Source organism: Lepisma saccharinum, chromosome 27 (assembly GCF_977018435.1).
Source record: "Lepisma saccharinum chromosome 27, izLepSacc3.1, whole genome shotgun sequence".
In the NCBI taxonomy this organism is placed as follows: domain Eukaryota; kingdom Metazoa; phylum Arthropoda; class Insecta; order Zygentoma; family Lepismatidae; genus Lepisma; species Lepisma saccharinum.
Genome location: NC_139255.1, coordinates 2408561 through 2429484, shown reverse-complemented (window position 1 = coordinate 2429484; position 20924 = coordinate 2408561). Strand labels below are relative to the sequence as shown.

The following is a 20924-nucleotide window of genomic DNA, read 5'->3' as shown; positions in this document are numbered from 1 at the left end:
CAATTCCAACTTGATCCTGGTCTGGAGCAACATAGCAGACCTCGCCAAACCAGGAAGACTGTAGAAGTATACTGGATCTAATTTATAAATATTTATTGCTGTTTTTCTGAACACTTTGAAAACATCAGCAAGTATTGTTACGTCTAATTTGAGATACGCATCGTGATAATCGCCAAGAGTATTGCATCTCAATTCCTTCCATATTAATTTCGCATGCTCGTATTCTTCGTTCGTGATTCCGTTTTTTTTAAGTTGACTGAAGAATTATTTTTGAAATGGGAGAGTGTCATCTTCAAATTTAGATTCATCAGTTACATATTCGTAAGGATAAATGCCTTTACGTTTAATCAGCTCTAGGTGTACGTTGGGAAAACTAGCTCTTGTAATTTTAAACTGTTCGTCAGTAAGTTTACTCACTAAAGCATCGAGAATTGCCGATAGGAATCTAAAATAATCTAGAAACCTTATCTCTATGATTTCATTCGTTGCTTGAATTTTAACTTTCTTACTTATAGAAATATAACGCTCTTCGTTTTGAGCAAAAATATCTATTTTTTTGCGTATCTTATCCAATATTTCTAATTAAGAAATGGAAATCGTAATTGGATTGTGAAAAAATATTGGTACGAATTTGGGCTTCTGGATCTTGAGGTTGCAGGTGTTACAAATTCCACTAATGTAGTTTCCGGTGAAGTGATTGTGTTTAAATACTTTCCGATTCTCATTCGTGAAATGTTGGTCGCACACTGGACACGTCTCAATGTTATTGTAAGATTGAAGTTCATCGCTTGATAGTAGAAGCATTGATTTTGATTGACATAAGGAGCTGCCAATGATCTCAACCTCCTCCACCATTTATTTGAAAAAGAGTTCAATGACATTCGGTCCGAGATATATATAGGGCTTATCTATAATATCTTGCCAAACAACAACATATCCAAAACTATTTGTATCATGAAGCTGGTACGGTGTTGTGGAAGACAATTCGGGATTCGGATCGCAATAAGACAATTGTTTGATAAAAGCCGTTTTCAAAATTGAAGACCTTGTGTGGAGATCTACGTAATTCCTCTTTATATGCAGTTCACTACACAAAATGAAACTGACAGAAAGCAATAATAAACATTAATTCTATTGCATGTTGTTGGAAAAAAATAGGCATCAATTATATCAACCGCCCTGATTCTAAAACCATTGGTCGTCCTTGTCCTCCTCCACACTCCAATCCTCTCTATTGCTCGCTTTTTCTGTCCAGTCCTTATCCGCATCTGTCGTAGATCTGCCATAATATCATCCATCCACGTTATCCCGGTATGTATTCCTCTTCGTCTCCTATGGTAGCACTTTCCTGATGCATTCATTTTGTAAACTGATCTTCATGATTTATAGATTATCTAGATATTCCAGCAACAATGTTCTGTCCATCGATCAAATCTTCTAGTTCCATTCAGAATTATAAACATTTTTTATCATCGTTTCCAGGGAAAATTCTGCTGGTAACCCGATTTCACTCGGCGCGATTCGTCATGGAACTTTCTCCGGGAATAAGAATGGGACACCTAAATCCTGAAATACTCGCTTTCCTGAAAGGCGTTATGTGTGTTGCCTAACTCAAGTGGATTTTAATAGAAAGTTTTAATGGCAACTTGTTCAATCCTCGCGCAGTTAGGTAACACACAAAACGCATTACTTCTCAGGAACCACTCGCGGCCTTCAACTAGTTTATCCTGCAAAAACTGCGGGTTAGGATGTTAACAGATACTACGGAGACAATACTGTCACATACCCAGAATGCAAAACATTTCTATTTTCTCATTTTTACTACAACCCTGGCGAAGAAAAGGCAGCTGGAGCATGATGCTGATCGTATCACCTCTAAAATGGCCGAACTAGATAATATGCGGTGCCCTACTATCACATCCCCTAAATGTGCCTTCACGGCACGTTGCTTATGTGCACGAGAAACTTTACCTAACCTTCACCACTACTTACAACTCATGCCAGGAATTTTGGTATTTTTTATTTGCCCATTGCTAACCTGGGTCATTATCAGCCATAACAGCAAATTAGTCGATGCAATAAAAATACGCCAAACTTAAAAAGAAACAGGTGTCGGTGAGCGCGCGCACACACACACACAGAGAGGGGGGATAGGAACACAAAAATCTTCCACAAACTGCCCAGATCATGCCTGACAAGACTCCAACAGAAATCTATCCGGAAAGAAGTTTGCGTACGCATAGGGTAGTGATGGCCTTGTCTGCAACTGCCTTCCCCCACTTTCTCATCCAATACAAGAGTAATGAAGTGTTTCCAACTACCTTCCAATCTAACTCAGAGGAGGAGTACCTGTTTTTAAAGTTCGCTAGTGTACACGAAGCTAGAAAACCTCGACAATGTTTTCGCTTTTAACATGAAGATGTCATTGTCGTATGAGAAGTATTTTTTTCGTAAGGCAGACAATAATTTTCTTTCTAGAAATGAGGCATGGAAAACTTTATAAAATGCATTTCTTTTTCTCGGTATTGTAAGTGTAATCTAAGACAACATAAAAGTAATGTCATCTCATGATGTAAATATTTCCACAAACTACACATTAAATCGTATTTCTACACACAATGACAAACTTTGATGAAGATGTTTTCTGGGGATATCAACCAGGCGATTTCCCGATAGCCTTCCGAACTTTCGACACCTAACGTCACTGCCATCTTCAGGGATTTAAGACGAGAGTAACGTTCTGTAGAAAGCTCGGAAGCCTTTCCGGAAATCACCTTCTTGATATTCCGAGAAAACATCTTCATCATTCGCCGCCAGGAAAACTTCAAGAATTATTTCAATGAGACACTTTGTTTTATTTTGTGAAGCTAAAATAAATTTTATATATTGATATTTGTGAATTCCTTTTCTAATTGGTTCTAATTAATTATGACAACGTTGCTGTTCCAGACATATATCATTTTAACGCTTTATGCGTTTAATATTCATGATTCCTCGCCATGTATTTGTTCTGCGCTGTTGTATATTCGTGATGTTAGAGCAAGTCTTCATTGAGAAGTCTCTCTGTTAGTGAAATTACATCACAACAATTCTAGATGCTTTCACAACTCTGAAAAAATTAACTTATTTTTCGGAGGGAATTACCTCTTTGTTTGCTTAAGGAAGGGTACATCAAATAACAGAGGAAGTTCGCCTGCGCATCATTATGTTGCTGCAATATGTAGATTGTGTGGGGCGAAAGGATTTATCCACATCTCCAAGGGAACCTTGTTACATCTGGCTTTATTGCCCTTCCCTAAAATTCAGAGAAACACGTCTGAGAGAAGACCGACTCATAATCACTCGCACAAGTTAATATGTCTGTTTTAGGCGGACAAGGGTTAATTGCCCGTATTGGCTTTTAAAAGCGGTGGATATACCCCCACTCAATTACTAGGACAGAGACAGCCGGTTGTTCCACCCACGGCGATGTTAACTTCTGTCCATGTAACGCACGTAACAGATCAATACCACCAGAGCACTTAATGAAACGGTTCACACGGCCTCATCCTGCGGTTGGGACAATTGAAATTCGGTACCGTCCTGTCCTCTTCTTCCCCTCTCTCTCACTAGATGACTCTGTCTCTCTGTTTCTGTCCACTTGCCCCTGCTATGTTTTCTTCCGCTGGGATAATCTTGTCCGCCAACTGGCTACCTCATTTTAATGATAATCGAGTTGGAAAAACCGGACGAGATTCTTTAAGTTCGAGAATTTAGGGGAGAGGTAAAATAAGGGTGCATTTACAATTCCATTTCGGGGGTGTTTTAATGATTTCACTTTCGAGGAGTACACAGTTGAGTGTCTGCTGTCAATATCTTGTACTAAAGAAGCCCTCGCAGAAAATCGTGCTCCACGTGCAACGTCAGAACTTGTAGGTCACCAATCACAATACAAGGTCGACATCACAGTCACACAATATTGCAACTATTATACTTTAGATTCCTATCTCTCTCTCTCTCTCTCTCTCTGTTTAATTCTTTTCCCTCTCTCTCGATCTCTGTCTCCAATGTATGCCAAGGAAATATATTTGTGTAATTAAATGAATGTTCACTTTTTATGGTAATGTTTTCTTGTACTTAATTCTTACAATGTTGTTTGATTTTTTATTTATTGATTTTCCCAATTTTACTTCGCTTTTCTGCCGCTTTTGGCTAATTCGGAAGACGGGGACGAGTGATGATAGGATGAAATGGGTGAATGGACATTCACAAACACCCATGCCCACGCCGGGACTGAAACCCGGGACCCGTAGCAGGTACAGGTATGGACAGGTAAAGGTACACATGGCACCCCTGGTGCGATGTGCTAACCACTCCGCCACGGGAGCTGGCTTTTTACAATGTTGTACGTACATGGATCTCCCCTTTGAAAACGGGAATGTAAATTCATGCATTTCGTCTGTGCGAGAACTTCAATCGCCGATCTCCGTGGCGGAATGGTGAGCACATAGCGCTACGACGCCAGGGTTGCTGTGTGTTCCATTACCTGTCTATTTTCAATTTATTATCGATAATTATTCACAACGATAATAATGTTGAAGTTTTTAGTTAATGGATATGCAGAATATTTTTTTGGTCGTTCCTGATGACACATTATACACAAACTGTTATCTACGGGCTGAAACAGCCATTGCAACAGGGCATTCGTTATCAGCATTAAACTGACTTCTACATTAAGGCACTTTGTCAGATGAGAGGTCCCTGTTAGCTGCTAGAAAAAAATCAACAACGTCAGCATACTTGAAACATATAGCATGGAAAGCCTAATCGTGTAACCATCAACTAAATTGATGGATAATTATATATAAGACCAACTGCTCTCCTAATTGATGGAACTAATTGATAGCCTAATGTTTCGCTGTAATCCGGGAAAAAAATGTTCAAAATGTCATCCGTGTAATTTGATGTTTGATGTTCGAGATAATAATTGCGAGACGGCTTCTCCAATGAAATGTGAAACGCGCCGGTGACACTAGCTTCTATCAGAACTCATCATGTCAACGATGGAATACAGTAAATAAGGCTGCAAGTTTTGGAAATAGAGAAATATGAATGGAGAAATGTCTGCAACACATTATGAAGGTTTGAACATTCCTTGGCATTTTATCATACTTGTATTGTAGGAGAGAAAAATCATTATGACCAGCAGTGGACATTACATTATATGTGTGTGTGTGCGTATGTATACATTGTTGAGAGAACATGGATTTCTCAACCCATTCTTTACAAGGAACCAAATTAATAAAATACATTTATCTTTCTCGAAATATTTAAGCGCATGGATATTGACTTGGTGTTAGTCTCAACAATACTGGAAGTCTACTTTATTTTTACGCATATCAGCTACAACACTAAAGCATGCAGTCTCTGTCTCTTTGCGAACCAACTGCATGGAAAAAAAGATAAGTCCAATTCATTGGCCAAAGGCAAAGGTTGGAATAAGGAGGAGTGGCTAACCCATAAAAAGGTGAACTATTAGTAAAGAACTTCAAGGTTCTCCGAAACAAGTAAAACATTGATCTTGTGATTTCCCGAATATTGGTAATTGATCTAGGACTAAATATGGGAATCTGATGATTGCCCACCATGAGCAAATTGAGGAAGTGGACTTATATACAAAGAAACATTAAGATCGGAATGACTTTGAAAGGTCACTGGTAAGCAAAGGGACAGGAAGATACCTTGCTATAACACCCCCCAAATATGGAACAGAATGCCAGTCCAGCGAAACTGCTGCTCGACGCCAGAATGCACGAGCCAATACCTCTGAGTAAGGTAATGGACTTCTCTTTATTTTCCTATTGCTAATTCTTGGATAGTCTCCTACAGAAATATTAGAATTTAGCTAGGTTAGGTTAGGGACTTTGAAATACTCTATGTAAGAACTGAGTCAATAAACTATACGAAATATGATAGAATGCTTTATGTTCACAAGTCTCTAAGGATTTAAGATACATACCCCATATAACGACCCTTTTTTACCAAAGGAGCGTTACAACAGTCTCCCTTGTTCTCTCCGCGATTTATGTGTGTGTGTGTGTGTGTGTGTACACATATAAACATAGGGTGATTCAAATAAATGTTAACACTGTATGGGAAATGTATGTATGCACTACTCAACGTCTACGTTTATTGTAACACCCATGTTTAGATAGACGGTCACACACTAAACATACTGTATAACACACTAAACACAAATAAATTCGTGTCAATGGAGCAAAGTTTCCTTCCTTAAGCTAATTTTCTATTTCCCGTATAGTGATATTATTTTTGAATCGCCACGTATATATATGTGTGTGTATGTATGTACACATACAGTCACATCGTTGTCGCCTTATAATCAAGGGGTCCCAGGTTCGATACCACCGGTGGAGGCACATAGTGTTTCGGATCCTTCTTTAAACTGTAGGTCCAGTCCCGATTAGCCTTTCTGTGCATAAAGTGGACATAAAACAACAATTCAATCACTGGGTTTATACATACACAAACATGCACATGTAGGTATGCGTGTATATTACTAATTATGCACGTGATCAAACAATTGAGTTACTTGTAATTATTTCCTTGCTGACAGATGCCACTACTTTTTATATTTACTAACTTCTGTTGCCTATAAATACAAAGTATAAAATAAGTTCATGTATCGTTCCTGGTTTGTCCTCTTGAAACGGTCTTTGATCTGTGACTACGACAAGGGAATCAACATGGAACGAGCTCGAGGTTTTGCATTAATTTTGCACTGCACTTGTTTGTGTGTATGTATTTTGTAAAGGTAATAGAGCCAATAAAGGTTTTACCTAACGAATTTATATGTATTTGATTGAGAATAGGCATGTTGAAAATGGATCTTGTAGATACTGAAGTTATGAAAGATTATGATTAGATATGAGACACATTTTTGGAAACTATGTTAAAATATGTTTTGCTATTCATTGCTATATCTGTGTCATATTCACGCTATAGTATTCGATTTTGGAAAGTGATATGCTGTAACATTATTTAGTTATTGAGTCACAAGAACGCGTGTCAGTCTGGTGGCTAGAACCTAACCGTTTGCATATATTCTGAACTGAAGCGCATAGCTCATTTGGCAGATTTTGCTTCGTCACGTTTTTCTTCGGTAAGCACAGTGCGAAACACTGCGATTGAGCTCACTCTGATCAACTTAATGTAATCGAGAACAGATATCGGAACGTGCCCCCCTTCCCTCTCTCTCTCTCTCTCTCTCTCTCTCTCTGCCCTGCATATCAGCATTTACTTTCATATGTGTGGATATGTCGTACTGAAGAAAGATTTATGTTGTATAGTTTACTCATTTGATAATTTGTCGATTTATTGATTTTACATCGCATTTGTGCAATTATGACTAATTGCAAGGTGAACATGAGTGATAATGTGATGAAATTGATGAAGTGACACACAAAAGAACGCCCATGCACAGGACGGAATTTTAACCCGGGACCTCTGGCGTCGTAGTGCGCTCTAGTAACCATTACCCCACGGAGGCCGCTATTTTAACGAGATATAGTTTTTAAAAAAACGCAGAGAAGTTCTTAATAGTAACTTATGCAATTGAACCAGAAGCCACCACCTGCTTGTAAAACCCAGCTTAAAATGTCTCCTTGATAAAAGATTAAGAAGAGTTCTGCAATTATCTCTTAACTCCCGTGAACCCATTCTGAGGAATTTAGTCGTTGAACTCTGAACTCTCCATCGTTCGCTGTTTAGAAGTTACAAGCCGTGGTCGAATAACTTCCACTTGGGTGCACTACACCAAACTGGTCGGTCAAACTTTGCATGCCCAAATGTGTGATTACAACTTGTTTCATAACGTACAGAAAAACAACTCTGCTCGCTTGGGAAGCTTTTCCTCATTGTCCTGCTGCCTTTGTTGCTAGGCAGTTTACGCACGTGGTACTCTATGAACTCCTGAGCTGTGAGAACAATAGATGATTATGGAGACAAAACAGAAAATATATATGTGTCCATTGCAATCTCCGGGTAAGGTTTATACTCGCTTATTGTTTCACACTTGGGATTGAGCAATTGCTTTTCCAAACTCATGTGTGTTCTCTTTCGGTGATCTGTGGAGCAAGAGAACCAAAACAAGTCTCTGCGCAAGTAGTGACACGAGAGGGCTCAACCAACGAACGTGTGACGCGGGAAGCGAGTGCATGAAGAGGAAAGTTCGACTGCAGCTACCACATGTTATAGGTCTTTTCAGTTCTTACGGCGGGCGCACTAGAAGCTGGCAAGGGATGTGGGAAGCGGAGAATTCCTCACAGGCCAACCAGACAACAGCGGTGGTGCCGAGAGATACGACGTGGCGGAAATTAGTACTACATTTACCTTTTTCTACAGACTGTTGCGTTTCTTATAGCGCTGGATTGGTCGCTTTCCCGCTCCTCATTTCCCTTGCCAGCTTCTAGAGCGCCCGTCCTAAGAACTGAAAAGACCTATAACAGCAACGCGTACTGCTTAGCCCCATTAACTCGCTTTCCCCTCTTCTCTACCGTTATACGCGGACTTGCTCCACAGATTCCGGAGAAAGAGTTAATTGATTGGTTTGGTGTTTTAAGTCCACTTTATGCACAGTAAGGCTAATCGGGACTGGATCTACAGTTTGGATCCCTTGATTACAAGGCGACTACGCAACCATTACGCCATCGGAGAGGCGCCACCGGGTTAGAGTATAGTAGAGTGCTCTGCACTTTGCAGACTAACGAGGCTCTTGCCTCTGCACCCACAGTCAATACAATCCTCTGTGAGGCTCGTCTTGCGTGCAGTCTGAGTGAGGTTCTGATCTTTACGATTAGCAGAAAGTTGCAGGAAATCGAAGTAAAATATATCAATTCAACGAATTGTACGTAAACCAAACACATCCATAATGTGCCTCTTCTTTGCTCGAACATTCCTGTTTCTTGACACATTTCATTTGTGTCTTGCTGAGGGATATTTAACGCCGATGAAGGTTGCCCACCCTCCCCCTCCCCCAACCGTTGTCGCTCATGAGATGCCATGTCAAAGAAAACGTAAGGAGATCACAAGAGTAAGATGGCTGTTACAAGTAGGGCCTCCCCTATGACGCAGTGGTAGCGTCATTGCTTTGTAATCAAGGGGTCCCGGGTTCGATACCCGGTGGAGCACAAGTGGTTCGGATCCCACTTTAAACTGTAGGTCCAGTCCCGATTAGCCTTACTGTGCATAAAGTGGACTTAAAACAACAACTCAAACCAAACTCAATGGCTGTTACAAGCCAGAAGGAATATATGAAATACGAAAGACTGAAGGCTGATTTCGCAGGAAGTATAGCTTATTGATTGTTATATTGTTACAGACAGAGCAAGGGAGGGAAGGAGAGGAGGGAAAGAGAATAGAAAGTATAAGAGGGGAGAGGATAAACGACAAAGAGAAAGAAAGGAATATAAAGGAAAGGAGAAAGAGATGAAATGTAAATTATAGAGAAAAAGGGAAAGAAGCATATATGGAAAGGAGATAGAGATAGAAGGAAGATGAGAGAGAGGCATATAATGGAAATGAGAAAGAGATAGAAGAAACATGAGAGAGAGAGAAGTAGATGGAGTGAGACATAGACAAAAAATAACAGAATTAAAAGAGCAAAAATGAGGGATCAGGGATTATAAAATGATAATTATAATAATGTAAATAATAGATGCTAGAAACAACGGTTGACCGTTTGTGGATTGTATGTTCTGAAATATACAATTTTAATTGATTGAAATTGTCGGCAATTCTGCTGTTCAATACATTCTGTAAATGAGGAATTAATTGAGGTTTTGTCATTTCACGGATCCAACTGATTTGATGTGAAGAAACACAAAGCTAATATGGTTATCTGTTAACAAAGATTACATAGTACGTATGATCGGCTGAAGAGTAACGGATAGTCATTGTTCAGTTAACGAAACTAGAGTATTCTTTACCTCACATGTGATTTGCAAAATGAAATATACAAAGCCAGCTTTCGTTTATCTAAGGAGAAAGACATATTCGCCCATATTCATAAATTAATACAATATATTCATCCAAGAATTTAATCTATGCACATGATAATCAACCAATTGTTTTCTGATGAATAAAATGTATGTTTTTTCGGAAACTGCATTTACCTTATCTGTAATGTCTGTAGGTACCATGCATAACGTATTGCTTGTAGTGTATTGCTAATAGAATGCATTTCTTTACGAATCTAGAAATAATTATTAAATTACCCTTAAATGCGTTTGCGTCTGTACAATCGAATTGGCAATTTAGAGACCTGGGACTGGAATTGAAATCGGAAACACTTTATTTATTAAATTGTTTCTGTTAGATTAGAATTTAAAATACACATCTTACATGTTAATTAATATCTGTTGTTCTTTTTGTATTTGATTTATTGATTTAGTTTATTTTAATTCGCGTTTTGTGCCTCTTGGCTAGTTTGCGAAGATGGGGATGAGTGATGAAATGAAGACTAAAATTGGTAAACGCTGTAAGTGCCAGAATAATTCAAACACCGTTTTCCACTTTAAACTGTGAAATGTACCATGTTTTATTATGTGGTAAACGTGAAATGTGGCTGGTAGCCCTCTAAGTAGTTCAAAGGGCGTGTAAAGAGGTCACTAGTGTGCAAGTTCTTACGGGCTGATGTGCGGAACGATGCTATTTCCCAGCACTTTCGCTTTAGGCACTTACCACGTTTACCACTTTTAATACTCAAATGATGAAATTGATGAATGGACATTCACAAACAACCAAGCCCGAGCGGGATTCGAACCCGCGACCCTTGGCATTGCAGCGCGATGTGCTAACCACTCGGTCACAGGGTCCGGCTTATTGTTTTGAAAACCGTGCAACAAAACAAGACGATAACATGCTATTAGTCAAGTAAGAACAAGCAACAGTGAGAACTGAGGGGAGCGTTCACCTACCTTCCCGAAGTCCGTGAGGCCTCCGTGGTCCGGAATCTGTCCTGGAGCATCCACCGTGGAGCAGTCTGCCCTAACAAGGAGCAAAGCAATGAGCAAGTTGTACAAGATTTATGTTAGACTAAAGAAGTAATATTATAATGAACTCTTTACAAAACTACAATGACAAACAAGTTAACAAGTTAAGGCATGTAAAAATAACACATCTTATTAGATACACCCATGCGTCATTACATTATGACCACCCCGACACGGACACATCGCGCCTGGAGCGTGGAGTAACACGTGAACACCTCTGTGCATGGGACTGCGGAGTCAAAAACCCAGTCGCACCCCAATGCCGACTGCACTCTACCGAAAAGAGTTCACGAGGTGGGCACAAAATCATTGGCACTGGACTGTGAATGATTGGAAAATGGTCGCCTGGTCCGAAGAATCCAGATTCCTGGTTCATCACATCGACGGCCGAGCGCGTGTACGCCTATTTTCATCGGACGTTATGGCATGATTGCACGGTTGGGTAGAGACCGGCCTGTGGAGGAGGTGTGATGATCTGGCCGATGATTTCATGGGACAAACTGGGGTCCATTATTCCGGTACACCAATCCCTGACTCGTCTCCGGTATCTGGACGTTATTGGGAACCAAGTCCACCCATTCATGTCAACAGCGTTCCCTGCTGTTGACGGCCACTTCGAATAGGACAATGCACCATACCACACTGCCGGGATTGAGAAGGACTGGTTCGAGGAACGTGACAGTGAATTTGCTTTAATGCAGTGAACCCCAAATAGCCCGGATATGAAACTCATTGAACATTTGTGGTTCGACTTGGAGAAGCGGGTTCGTGATACATCACCACCGCCCCGCACTTAATGCCAGCTAGAGGATCTGCTGTTGCGCTTGTGGCATGAGATACCCCAGGATACCTTCAGCCACCTCGTTGAATCGATGCCTCGCCAAGTAGCCGCGGTTCTGCGGGCTAATAGTGGTCATACGCAGTATTAGGTAGGTGCTCATAATGTAATAGCTCATCGGTGTGTATATATATACACATGCATAATGATTTATTGATTTTGTTTATTTTACTTCTCTTTTCTGCCACTTTTTGGCTATTTGCGAGAATGGGGATGAGTGATGATACGATGAAATTGATGAATGGACACTCACAAACACTTATGCCGAGGTCGGGAGTAGAACACGGGACCTCTGGTATCGTAGCGCGATTATATGTATATACGTATAACAGGAAGACCAGATTGTAACTGACAGTTTTTAAACAGTTATTACATTTCAACACACCGAGCATTTTGTTAACAAAGTATTGCAAAAGCAATAGTAGTACATTTGTGAGTTTGGTTCAGCAAATTTCCAAATATGTTCAACTAGCGGTTGCGGCACTAGTGTCGCTCAAACAAGAATGGCGTCGGTACAGGAAAAAGCACCCGTAGTCCACGGAAGTCGAGAATGCAGCTACGAATTCCAAGGTCCGCTGTTCATGAACGGTTACGTTTATACACACATAAGGTGCAGTTGTTGCACGTTTTGTGAATCTCCATTCGTAATCGAATGCCAGTTCGTATTCGCAGAGACAATAAAAGCTCCATTACTCGGACAGAGAGAAACACCGCTTAGTAATTTCCTAGTGCCTGAAATCAAACCTCGACGTATTGTTGTTTGAACAAATTGATTAGCGAATATGAGGAAAAGCTGGTTCAGATACCAGGCATCACTCCTCCTTAACCCTCCCAAACACAAATGAGCATTTCCTCCTAAACATATCAGACCTTTGGCATTTTAAGTAAATTTGTAAGCGAAATTGTCTCATTACATGTCAACCAATTGGAGTTGCTATATTTGCTATGTAACTGCGATATGCACCGTGGGTACTAATCAGTACATTGGCACATCCCCTGGTTTATTGGTTATATATTTTAAAGAGATTTGCATGTGGGGATAATCATATCATAATTAATTAGCATTTGAATTCCAATTTATTACACAAAATTTTATATCTGCATCATTTATAATTTTATCAATAGACCAATCAAAATAACTTATGTTTATTATTTTTTTTGTCTCATCGGTCATTTACCCACATTTGATATTCCTACTACTATAGGTTGTGGATACGTCGATATAATACTGGCTTTTCTCCATTTTTGACCCTCATTGACAAGCAGTCAGATTTTTCGAAATATCAAATATCAGAGGTTGCCATGAAGGATGGTAGGTATCCTTAGGTTTGGCAAGAAAAAATCTTACATTGAGGGAGGTCATACTACCCAGAACTGTCCGAGACTGTGCGTGGGATCGATTCAGACACACATCTTTCCCGGTCCCATCTATATCTTTCTACGTGTTTTTGTGATGATAGCGTGAGGGGAAAAGGATGGGTTTCTGCTTATCCTAAGTTACAATATAAGCGATTATGAAATGTTACAGATGTCCAATTTGTTAAGGAGTATGACCATCCGATCGACACTAGGAACACTCATATCTACTATTTATAAAAAATCCAGCTGATACTATGTCCTCATCTAAGTGTGTTTTAGGTTTGTCAAACGTCACTAGAACGCGTTCAGTCTAACATTAAGGAAGTTTATTATAATCCAGAAAGTTTAGCCTGATGCAGTTCCCGCCATTCGTATGTTGGCAGCCGTTGTAAGATATCACATGTGATCTTCATCCCACTGGCAAGGAAGCTGGACACAGCATGTACTCGCCAGCCGGAGCTCGCCGTTCCCTTTGCGAGGGGAATTCGATTACTTGGTTGCCACATTAACAGTGGATGGTGTTGAAGGCAACTACCACCAAGGAAACAGGTACACCGTGTTGTACTCGTTCTCGGTTACTGATATTCACTTACAATAATAAGTATATTTGGTCTAATGTATTGAACTTTGCTACCGACATACCTTTGCATACAGCAAGCATGGTGACGTCATTGGAGATTGTGCCAAAGTCTCTCAATTCCTTCCGTGGACATACGAGTTCGTCAGGGAGATTCTGCCGTTAAATGTCTTTCGTACGGACGTCTGATTTCAGTCTGAGTCCTTGGCTCTGCTGTTGTGACGCACCGGAGAGTGGTTCGTGTTTGTTCTGGTTCGGTTGAAAGTGGGGCAGTGAATTCCCAGAATACCCGGCTTTAGGCTACTAAGAATCCTAGCACTGTGCACGAAACACCTCTTCATGATGACAAAATTGGGGTTTGGTGCGCTTTATCAAGGCGCAGCATTAATGGGTCCCTCTTCTTTCACACAGCAGTGGATACAGAAGTTTAGGTGGGAATCTTCCACGAGTTTGTAAATCAGTTGGATGACGACAAACTCCGTAATGGCTATTTTCAGCAGGATGGAGCCACTTGCCACACTTCCAACGCCAACAACGCTCGCTGTAACGTCACCATGCTAATCGTACACCAAGGCATATCCGTACCATGCATACGTCCCTGAATCCATGACATGTCGGAATGGAGTGTTCTTATTAGGGTAAAACGTTGCCAAACAGCCACCTGTGTTGACACGTCGCTGTATATACTGCATATACGAAATTTAACCATACTCTGGAGACACTGCACAACTGAATACAAACTGCCTAATGTCGAGGGGATCTGAAACAGCAAAGGATTGTGTGATATACTGGAATGCCATGTGCCAGACCGTCAAGAGTGTTGCCACATATTCTCAAGTTGAGCTGGATCGTTTAAATGTGTCCCCTCCCCTTCTGTTACGCTAACAGGAGAGCCAATCAAATATTTTTTATTGTCATTTCCGTGTTCAGCATCCTCATATTAGTAAATAATTGGTACTTTTATTTCTGTAATAAAATGTTAAAACAGTGTTATTTGTCAAAATTTCTCTTGTTTTATAGCGAGAATGTCCTTTTTGAAGTATTCTGGTTCAATTAACAAAATATCACAAGTTATTTTACTCAACATATTACAGAGGGAAGATATTCTAAATCTAGTGCATTGCATGTGAATGTGATAAAACCAACAAAAACACATGTCTTAGAACATTACTTTTATTATTTTCTTCAGAAATTGGTTTTTGATGGTCTGGACAACCCCACTTCATATATACGTGTGTATACAGGGTGTCATTTTAATGGCGCCCACGGACCACAGATTCGTGTAGAGGACATCAAAACAAACAACTTTTCTCAGTAGCATATTTCTCGTTGGTGCGTCAATTCGACGCTACAGCCGTTCAAAAAAGACCGTTTTGCCGCCTGGATGCTGGCAACCCAACACAACATGTGATCGTATCTGTGACGTCATTTCCTGCGGCGATACAGCGCACGGCAGGATTGCAATGAATACAGAAATTTTGTGAAACATGGCAAACTACCAACCACATTATTAGCTGTAAAACGAAACGAGAAACGCGTACAGTAAACCGAACATGATAGCCTACCAGCCAGAAGATCAGCAGTCATCTCAGGGGAAGGGGGAAGCGAACCAACGATATGAGAAATGATAAAAAACGTATTCAAAATGAAGTGTCATTATCGAATTTTAACTCAGCCTACATGTCAAATATCAACAACAATAAAGTTTATTGTACTTACAACTTACATTTGGCTGTTTACGCCCAGCTACATGTCAATTATATTTGCAAATCTCGTTGCAAGGTTGATATCTACAGGTTTGTGTCCAGATGCCTTGTGGTACTTTTGTGGTGATAACGGAAGTATCTGAGGTTCACGTTGTTACATTACGGTTAGAACACGTACAATCACAGTAACAATCTAATGATGAATCAGTAGCGAATATACTGCTCTGTTCAGAGTTGCAAACTATTACATGTGTATCCGGTGCGTAGATAAACACAGTCGTAGGAGAGTTTGTTTTACTACTATTTAGATCCCTGCATTTTCAACCATTTTTGTCACTTGCCTCATAATGCCCTGAATATACATTATATTATGTGTTGCTTACCTTTGTGATATTGAGTTCTTTCATTTATATTTTGTCCTCTGTTCAGTGTGTCACAGACAACTAGTATCAGAAGGACGAAGTGGATAGACTAAATTGTAGATACCAACTTGGTAACTAAATTTGCAAATATTTGATATGTAAGTTAACAGAAACTTCGATATGACTACTTCCACTTGAATTCCATTTTCTTTCTACCATTTTTCGTATCGTTTGTTTACTTCCTGTTAGGTTACAGAACGTGTTTCCTCGTTTTGTTTTACGGTACATAATGTGGCTGATTGTAGCTGTCATTTTTCACAGAATATGTGTGTTCCTGGCAACCCTGGAACGCATCGCTTCACGACGGGATATGACGTCACAAATGCAATCAAATGTTGTGTGTGGTTGTCAGCATTCAGGCGGCAAAACGGGCTTTTTTGAACGACTGTAGCGCCGAAACGATGCACCAACGAGAAAAATGTTACTGAGAAAAGTTGTTTGTTTTGATGTCCCCTATACGTTTCCGTGGTCCGTGGGCGCCATTAAAATGACACCCTGTATATCTAACAGATTTTAGAAACAAGTAGTTTTAAATATATAGAAACACTACGTATCGGAAAACACTACTGTCAAAGGCTGCGTGGATGGCTATTGTGCTCCACTGAAATATGAGCTCTAATAACAAGTCAATAATGGATAAATTTCAAAAAACAGCTGAACGAATATAGTCCCTGGACTGTTATAGTAAGGTAGACTGGTAGCCGAGATCAAGAGTGCTGCCAAACTGCAGCAGCAAGTGAAAATGTACGAATTGAAATTCGTGTGAGGATACACATAGGAAGAAGAGGAAGAAGTAGTACGAAATGGAAGGAATAGAATTAACCAGAATGGAAACGAACAACGAGCCCTGCTTTTATGACGCTTAATTATTAGTTCTCCAGGATATCAAGCAGTGTGTGTTATTTGCATTAATTTTCATTTTTTATTAGTGACAATTTTCTAACTGTTTAAGGTAACCACACACAACGACTAGCAATGACTTCAGCAGAAATCGAGATTCTCGCTCCATTTTTGTCTGTTATTGCTATCCGCTTCACCAGTTACTGTATATCGGCTTGTTATCAAAAGGCAATGCACTGTGTGCAGGCAAGAGCCAAAAGCTCCACATGTGGTCTTTGATGTGTATGGTGACATAATTATTACGAACAGATCCGATTTACCCACTAGTATCTATATTCACAAGTATCAATTTGGATATGAGTTGGTTTCAAGTACACAAACACGGGAAGAAATACTAATTAAAGTTCTCTTGTACGTGACAACCAGATCACTTTCATCAGAATATCAAAATCTAGATTTGCCTACAATTTTTCCGTTATATCCCCATTACCCTTCATTAGCTTTAAACCATATTACCAATCCATGTACTACATTTTATTCTATTCCAATGCAGGGTAATGGTTCAGCGTGGGGATTTATGGAGAGAGACATTGATATAAAGCTTCTATTGCCATTGATCTCAGAATAATTTAGTTATTAATGACTAGTAATGATATATCCTTATATAAGGAGGGATCAACTGAAACCCGTTCGTTCCATGTATTATTGGTATAGTGTGTAGGAGGATATTGTTTGTCCAATAGTGTGTAATGGCTAATGTCCCTGTGTGTTGGGTGTAGGAATGTTGTTTATACGTGTTTTCGTTTTGCAGGTATAACGAGTGAAAGATGGCGTTCAACATCCCCAATCCGACCAAACAGGACGGAAATATATGAAATATGAAATATAAATATGAAAAAGATCGTGATAAATGTTAAAAAATGCATTTTGGTATAATTCAATCATTTCATTCATTCTTTTGTTATTTTTAGATTCCTGATAATGGAAAATGGATAACTGACTTAATTATTTTTCAATATTTTTTAATTGAACGATTTTTTAACTAATGAAATATGTGATGTGCTAAATAACATTATCACAATCGTTACAAATTGTTAACTTTTGTTTCAAAATACACTTTATGCACAGAAAGGTACATCGGGAATGGACCTAGAATTTAAAGTTCGATACAAAATACCCCGGAGTCCCTTGATTATAAGTCTACGACCATCCCACTAGCATAGAAATCTTATGTCTCAAATCATTATTCGGAGAAAATTTGGTACAATAAGTTAGGGACACTGTCCAAACAAATTGTAGAAAACAATTTACGTAAAGGCGACTCTGTCTCAACAAAACGTGCTCGAGAATTCAGGTTAAGAAAATAAGGATTTAAGTAATTTTGCAAGACAATTTAAATAAAGATAATACAGTCCTAACAAATTGAGTGAAATTAATTTACATGAAAGGGGACACAAAAGCATAAGGCCCAATTAAACTCAATATTAGTTTTTTTTTACCATAATTTACAGAAAATTTAAACCTTTACGCCGCTTTAATCCCGTTCATCCCCTTGAATTTTTTCGTGAAAGGGGTGGCATTGAACTCTTTTACAAACCACTTCCAGACCTCCTTTGTCCTTGCATTGACATTGTATTGATACATTACCCACTCATCTATATTTACATTTGTCAGGACTACGTGAAGTCGAAAATACTTGGTTGCGATTGCTTCTGCTTATTCTGTGGGCAAACCCACGAAAACTTTGCCTTTACTTGCGACGTCTTTATTAAAATTGTCTTCCATATTGATCGTAAATGTTAGTCATTTACATAGCATGCTCTGTTTCCTCTTTTTAAGATTTATGAAAATGTTTTAGCCTTAAATTTTTTAAGCCGCGGTGGCTCAGTCGGTAACGCGTCTGACTACCATGCTAAAGGTCCCGGGTTCGATCCCCGGCCGGTTCAAATCCGGGAACTTTTCTAACGGTGAAAGCGGCCCCGGCGTCCACCCAGCGTCGAATAACTTGGGTACCTGGGGGAAATCCTGGGGGGTAAAGGCGGTCAGGGGCGTGATGCTGATCACATCACCCCCACTCACGACCGGATCAAGAAAGTGTGGGGCGTTACCCCCACACCCCCCTTTACGCCTTCATGGCGTGGTGCTATGCACAGGGGAACACTTTACCTTTTTTTTTTAAGTAGAGATCCTCATAATCAAAAGTTTCACGTTTAAAATACTAAACCCTTCATCGATGTCCATTCATCAATTTCAACAAATTATCGCTAATCCTCATCGTCACGATTAGACAAACGTGGCCGAAAAGATATGTTAACAACAAAAATACAAGACTTGCCCTTATAGACGAGAACAGGACGAATACATATAAATCTAGACCAGACAGGAATTTACAACACAAGACTAGACCGAGACACTGTCATTTCTTTTCTCCTCACGATACTATTCCTATACGCGAGGCCATGAAATTAGGCGAGTGGAAGAAGTTTCTCTCTGTTGCCAGGTTGGAGCACAACCCCGTGTGATTGGAGGATTAAGAGAATGGAAGATCTGTTGTAGAGTTGGTCTCTTTAATCCAGTTGATACAAAGTGACAGCATTTGCTAGAGAGGTCATAGATGACACAAAAGTGCCATGGAGAGAGGTCGGTTTGACGTTCGAACTAGGCAACGCAGCCTGGTTGGCGCTGCCACAAAGTGCGCAGGAACCAGCGACTTCTGTCCCGCTCCCGCCTTGCTTTTCCAATATGTGGCACATGCGCAATTCTGTCTAGCCGCCTATTTTCATGGCCGTGCATTAAGTTACAAGCTTAAATGAACTGCAGTATTCCTGGATAAAACATGAAGCGAATCGCAGCCGTTCTCTGCGTTTGTTCTATTGTCTAGTTCATCACGTCATCGTCCACCTTCCCCCAATATAACAGTTAACCTATTATAAAGCGATTTAAAATTCACTTAAAACGTACTACATGCTTAGGGCGAAATCTTGTGAAAATATTATTTTATACATTTGAACGTCTACCTCTGGCATAAAAACCACCAAGGAAACTTTCACGTTACCTTATCCTAACACCAGGAAGGATTTCTTTCACCCAGAGTAGTGAAGAATGTTGAAACCTCTCCTTATGTAATAGATATCGGATTGTTAAACACTTCCGTTGCATACTCACGATAGCTCTTCCTGATTATAAACAACTTTCCGCGGAATCATGCGTCAGTAAAAATGCACCCAACATAGAGATAATGCAGGAAAGGGAGGAAAGTTTGAAAGTACTGAAAAAAGGGGGATTAAATAATTTTAGGTGTGATGCACGCCAGAATATTTCCAAGCCCTTCCTAATGCATTGTGACATTCCATTCTCTTCTGTTCCTCTTCTTGGGCATATATTATTACTAAAATGCGATAAATTATTGTTATGTAAGAGCGTTGTGTGCTCATTAAGCATTGGCTGTAGTAAATAACTGGTTAATTTCTGGGATGTTATGACAAAAGAAAGTAACCCATATGTAACAGTCTGAAGCTGCTGAGCATGAAATTTACACATAATTGTCAGAACTGACTCTTGTTTTAGAACTATATGTAACTATTATAAAGTAATATATAATGTAATTTAAGGGGCTGATATAAAATGCACATATCTCTCTCAGCAGCCGTAGTCGTTGGTAGGTCTCAAAATGTATCTGAAAAGTAATGGATTTGTGGTAATTTGGGAGCACACAACTCGAAAAAAAAGTTAAAGGCGAACATTTTGAAGTGCACAATCTGATTTCCAATTTCTTTAAAATCTGTCTCAGTACTAAATGTATCTGACTCAATAGCTCTCAACAGTAGCGGAGATTGGGTGCAAAAACTAGGGAGGGGAGGCAAAGATATTTTGCTTTATCTTAGTGAACATGGCTTATCCATTACAAGACCACTGGCTCTAAATCTAACTCAAATCTTATTACTTCTAGAAAATGTGAGCTCGTACAAGTTAGATAAGAACGGTTTTCGCTCATTTTTAAAAACAATTGCTGCACTGTCTTGCTCAAATACAACACTAGATCAAGGTGCTAATAAGTTTCAATTGTTTCTTACTAGATGGGGAAGCTTTACCTTTACTAGGGTGACCACATATATATATATATATATATATATA

The 20924-nt window shown here is 39.6% G+C and overlaps 1 protein-coding gene across 1 annotated transcript in view; it reads right to left on the bottom strand.

Moving 5' to 3' along the window:
• The window catches only part of LOC145980356 (dipeptidase 1-like), a 141982-nt gene that overhangs the window by 57784 nt on the left and 63274 nt on the right, over positions 1-20924 (bottom strand). Inside the window, exon 7 of the mRNA XM_083113409.1 lies at positions 10974-11043. Coding sequence (XP_082969535.1) covers positions 10974-11043 — 70 coding nt within the window. The remainder of the gene's footprint in view (positions 1-10973; positions 11044-20924) is intronic.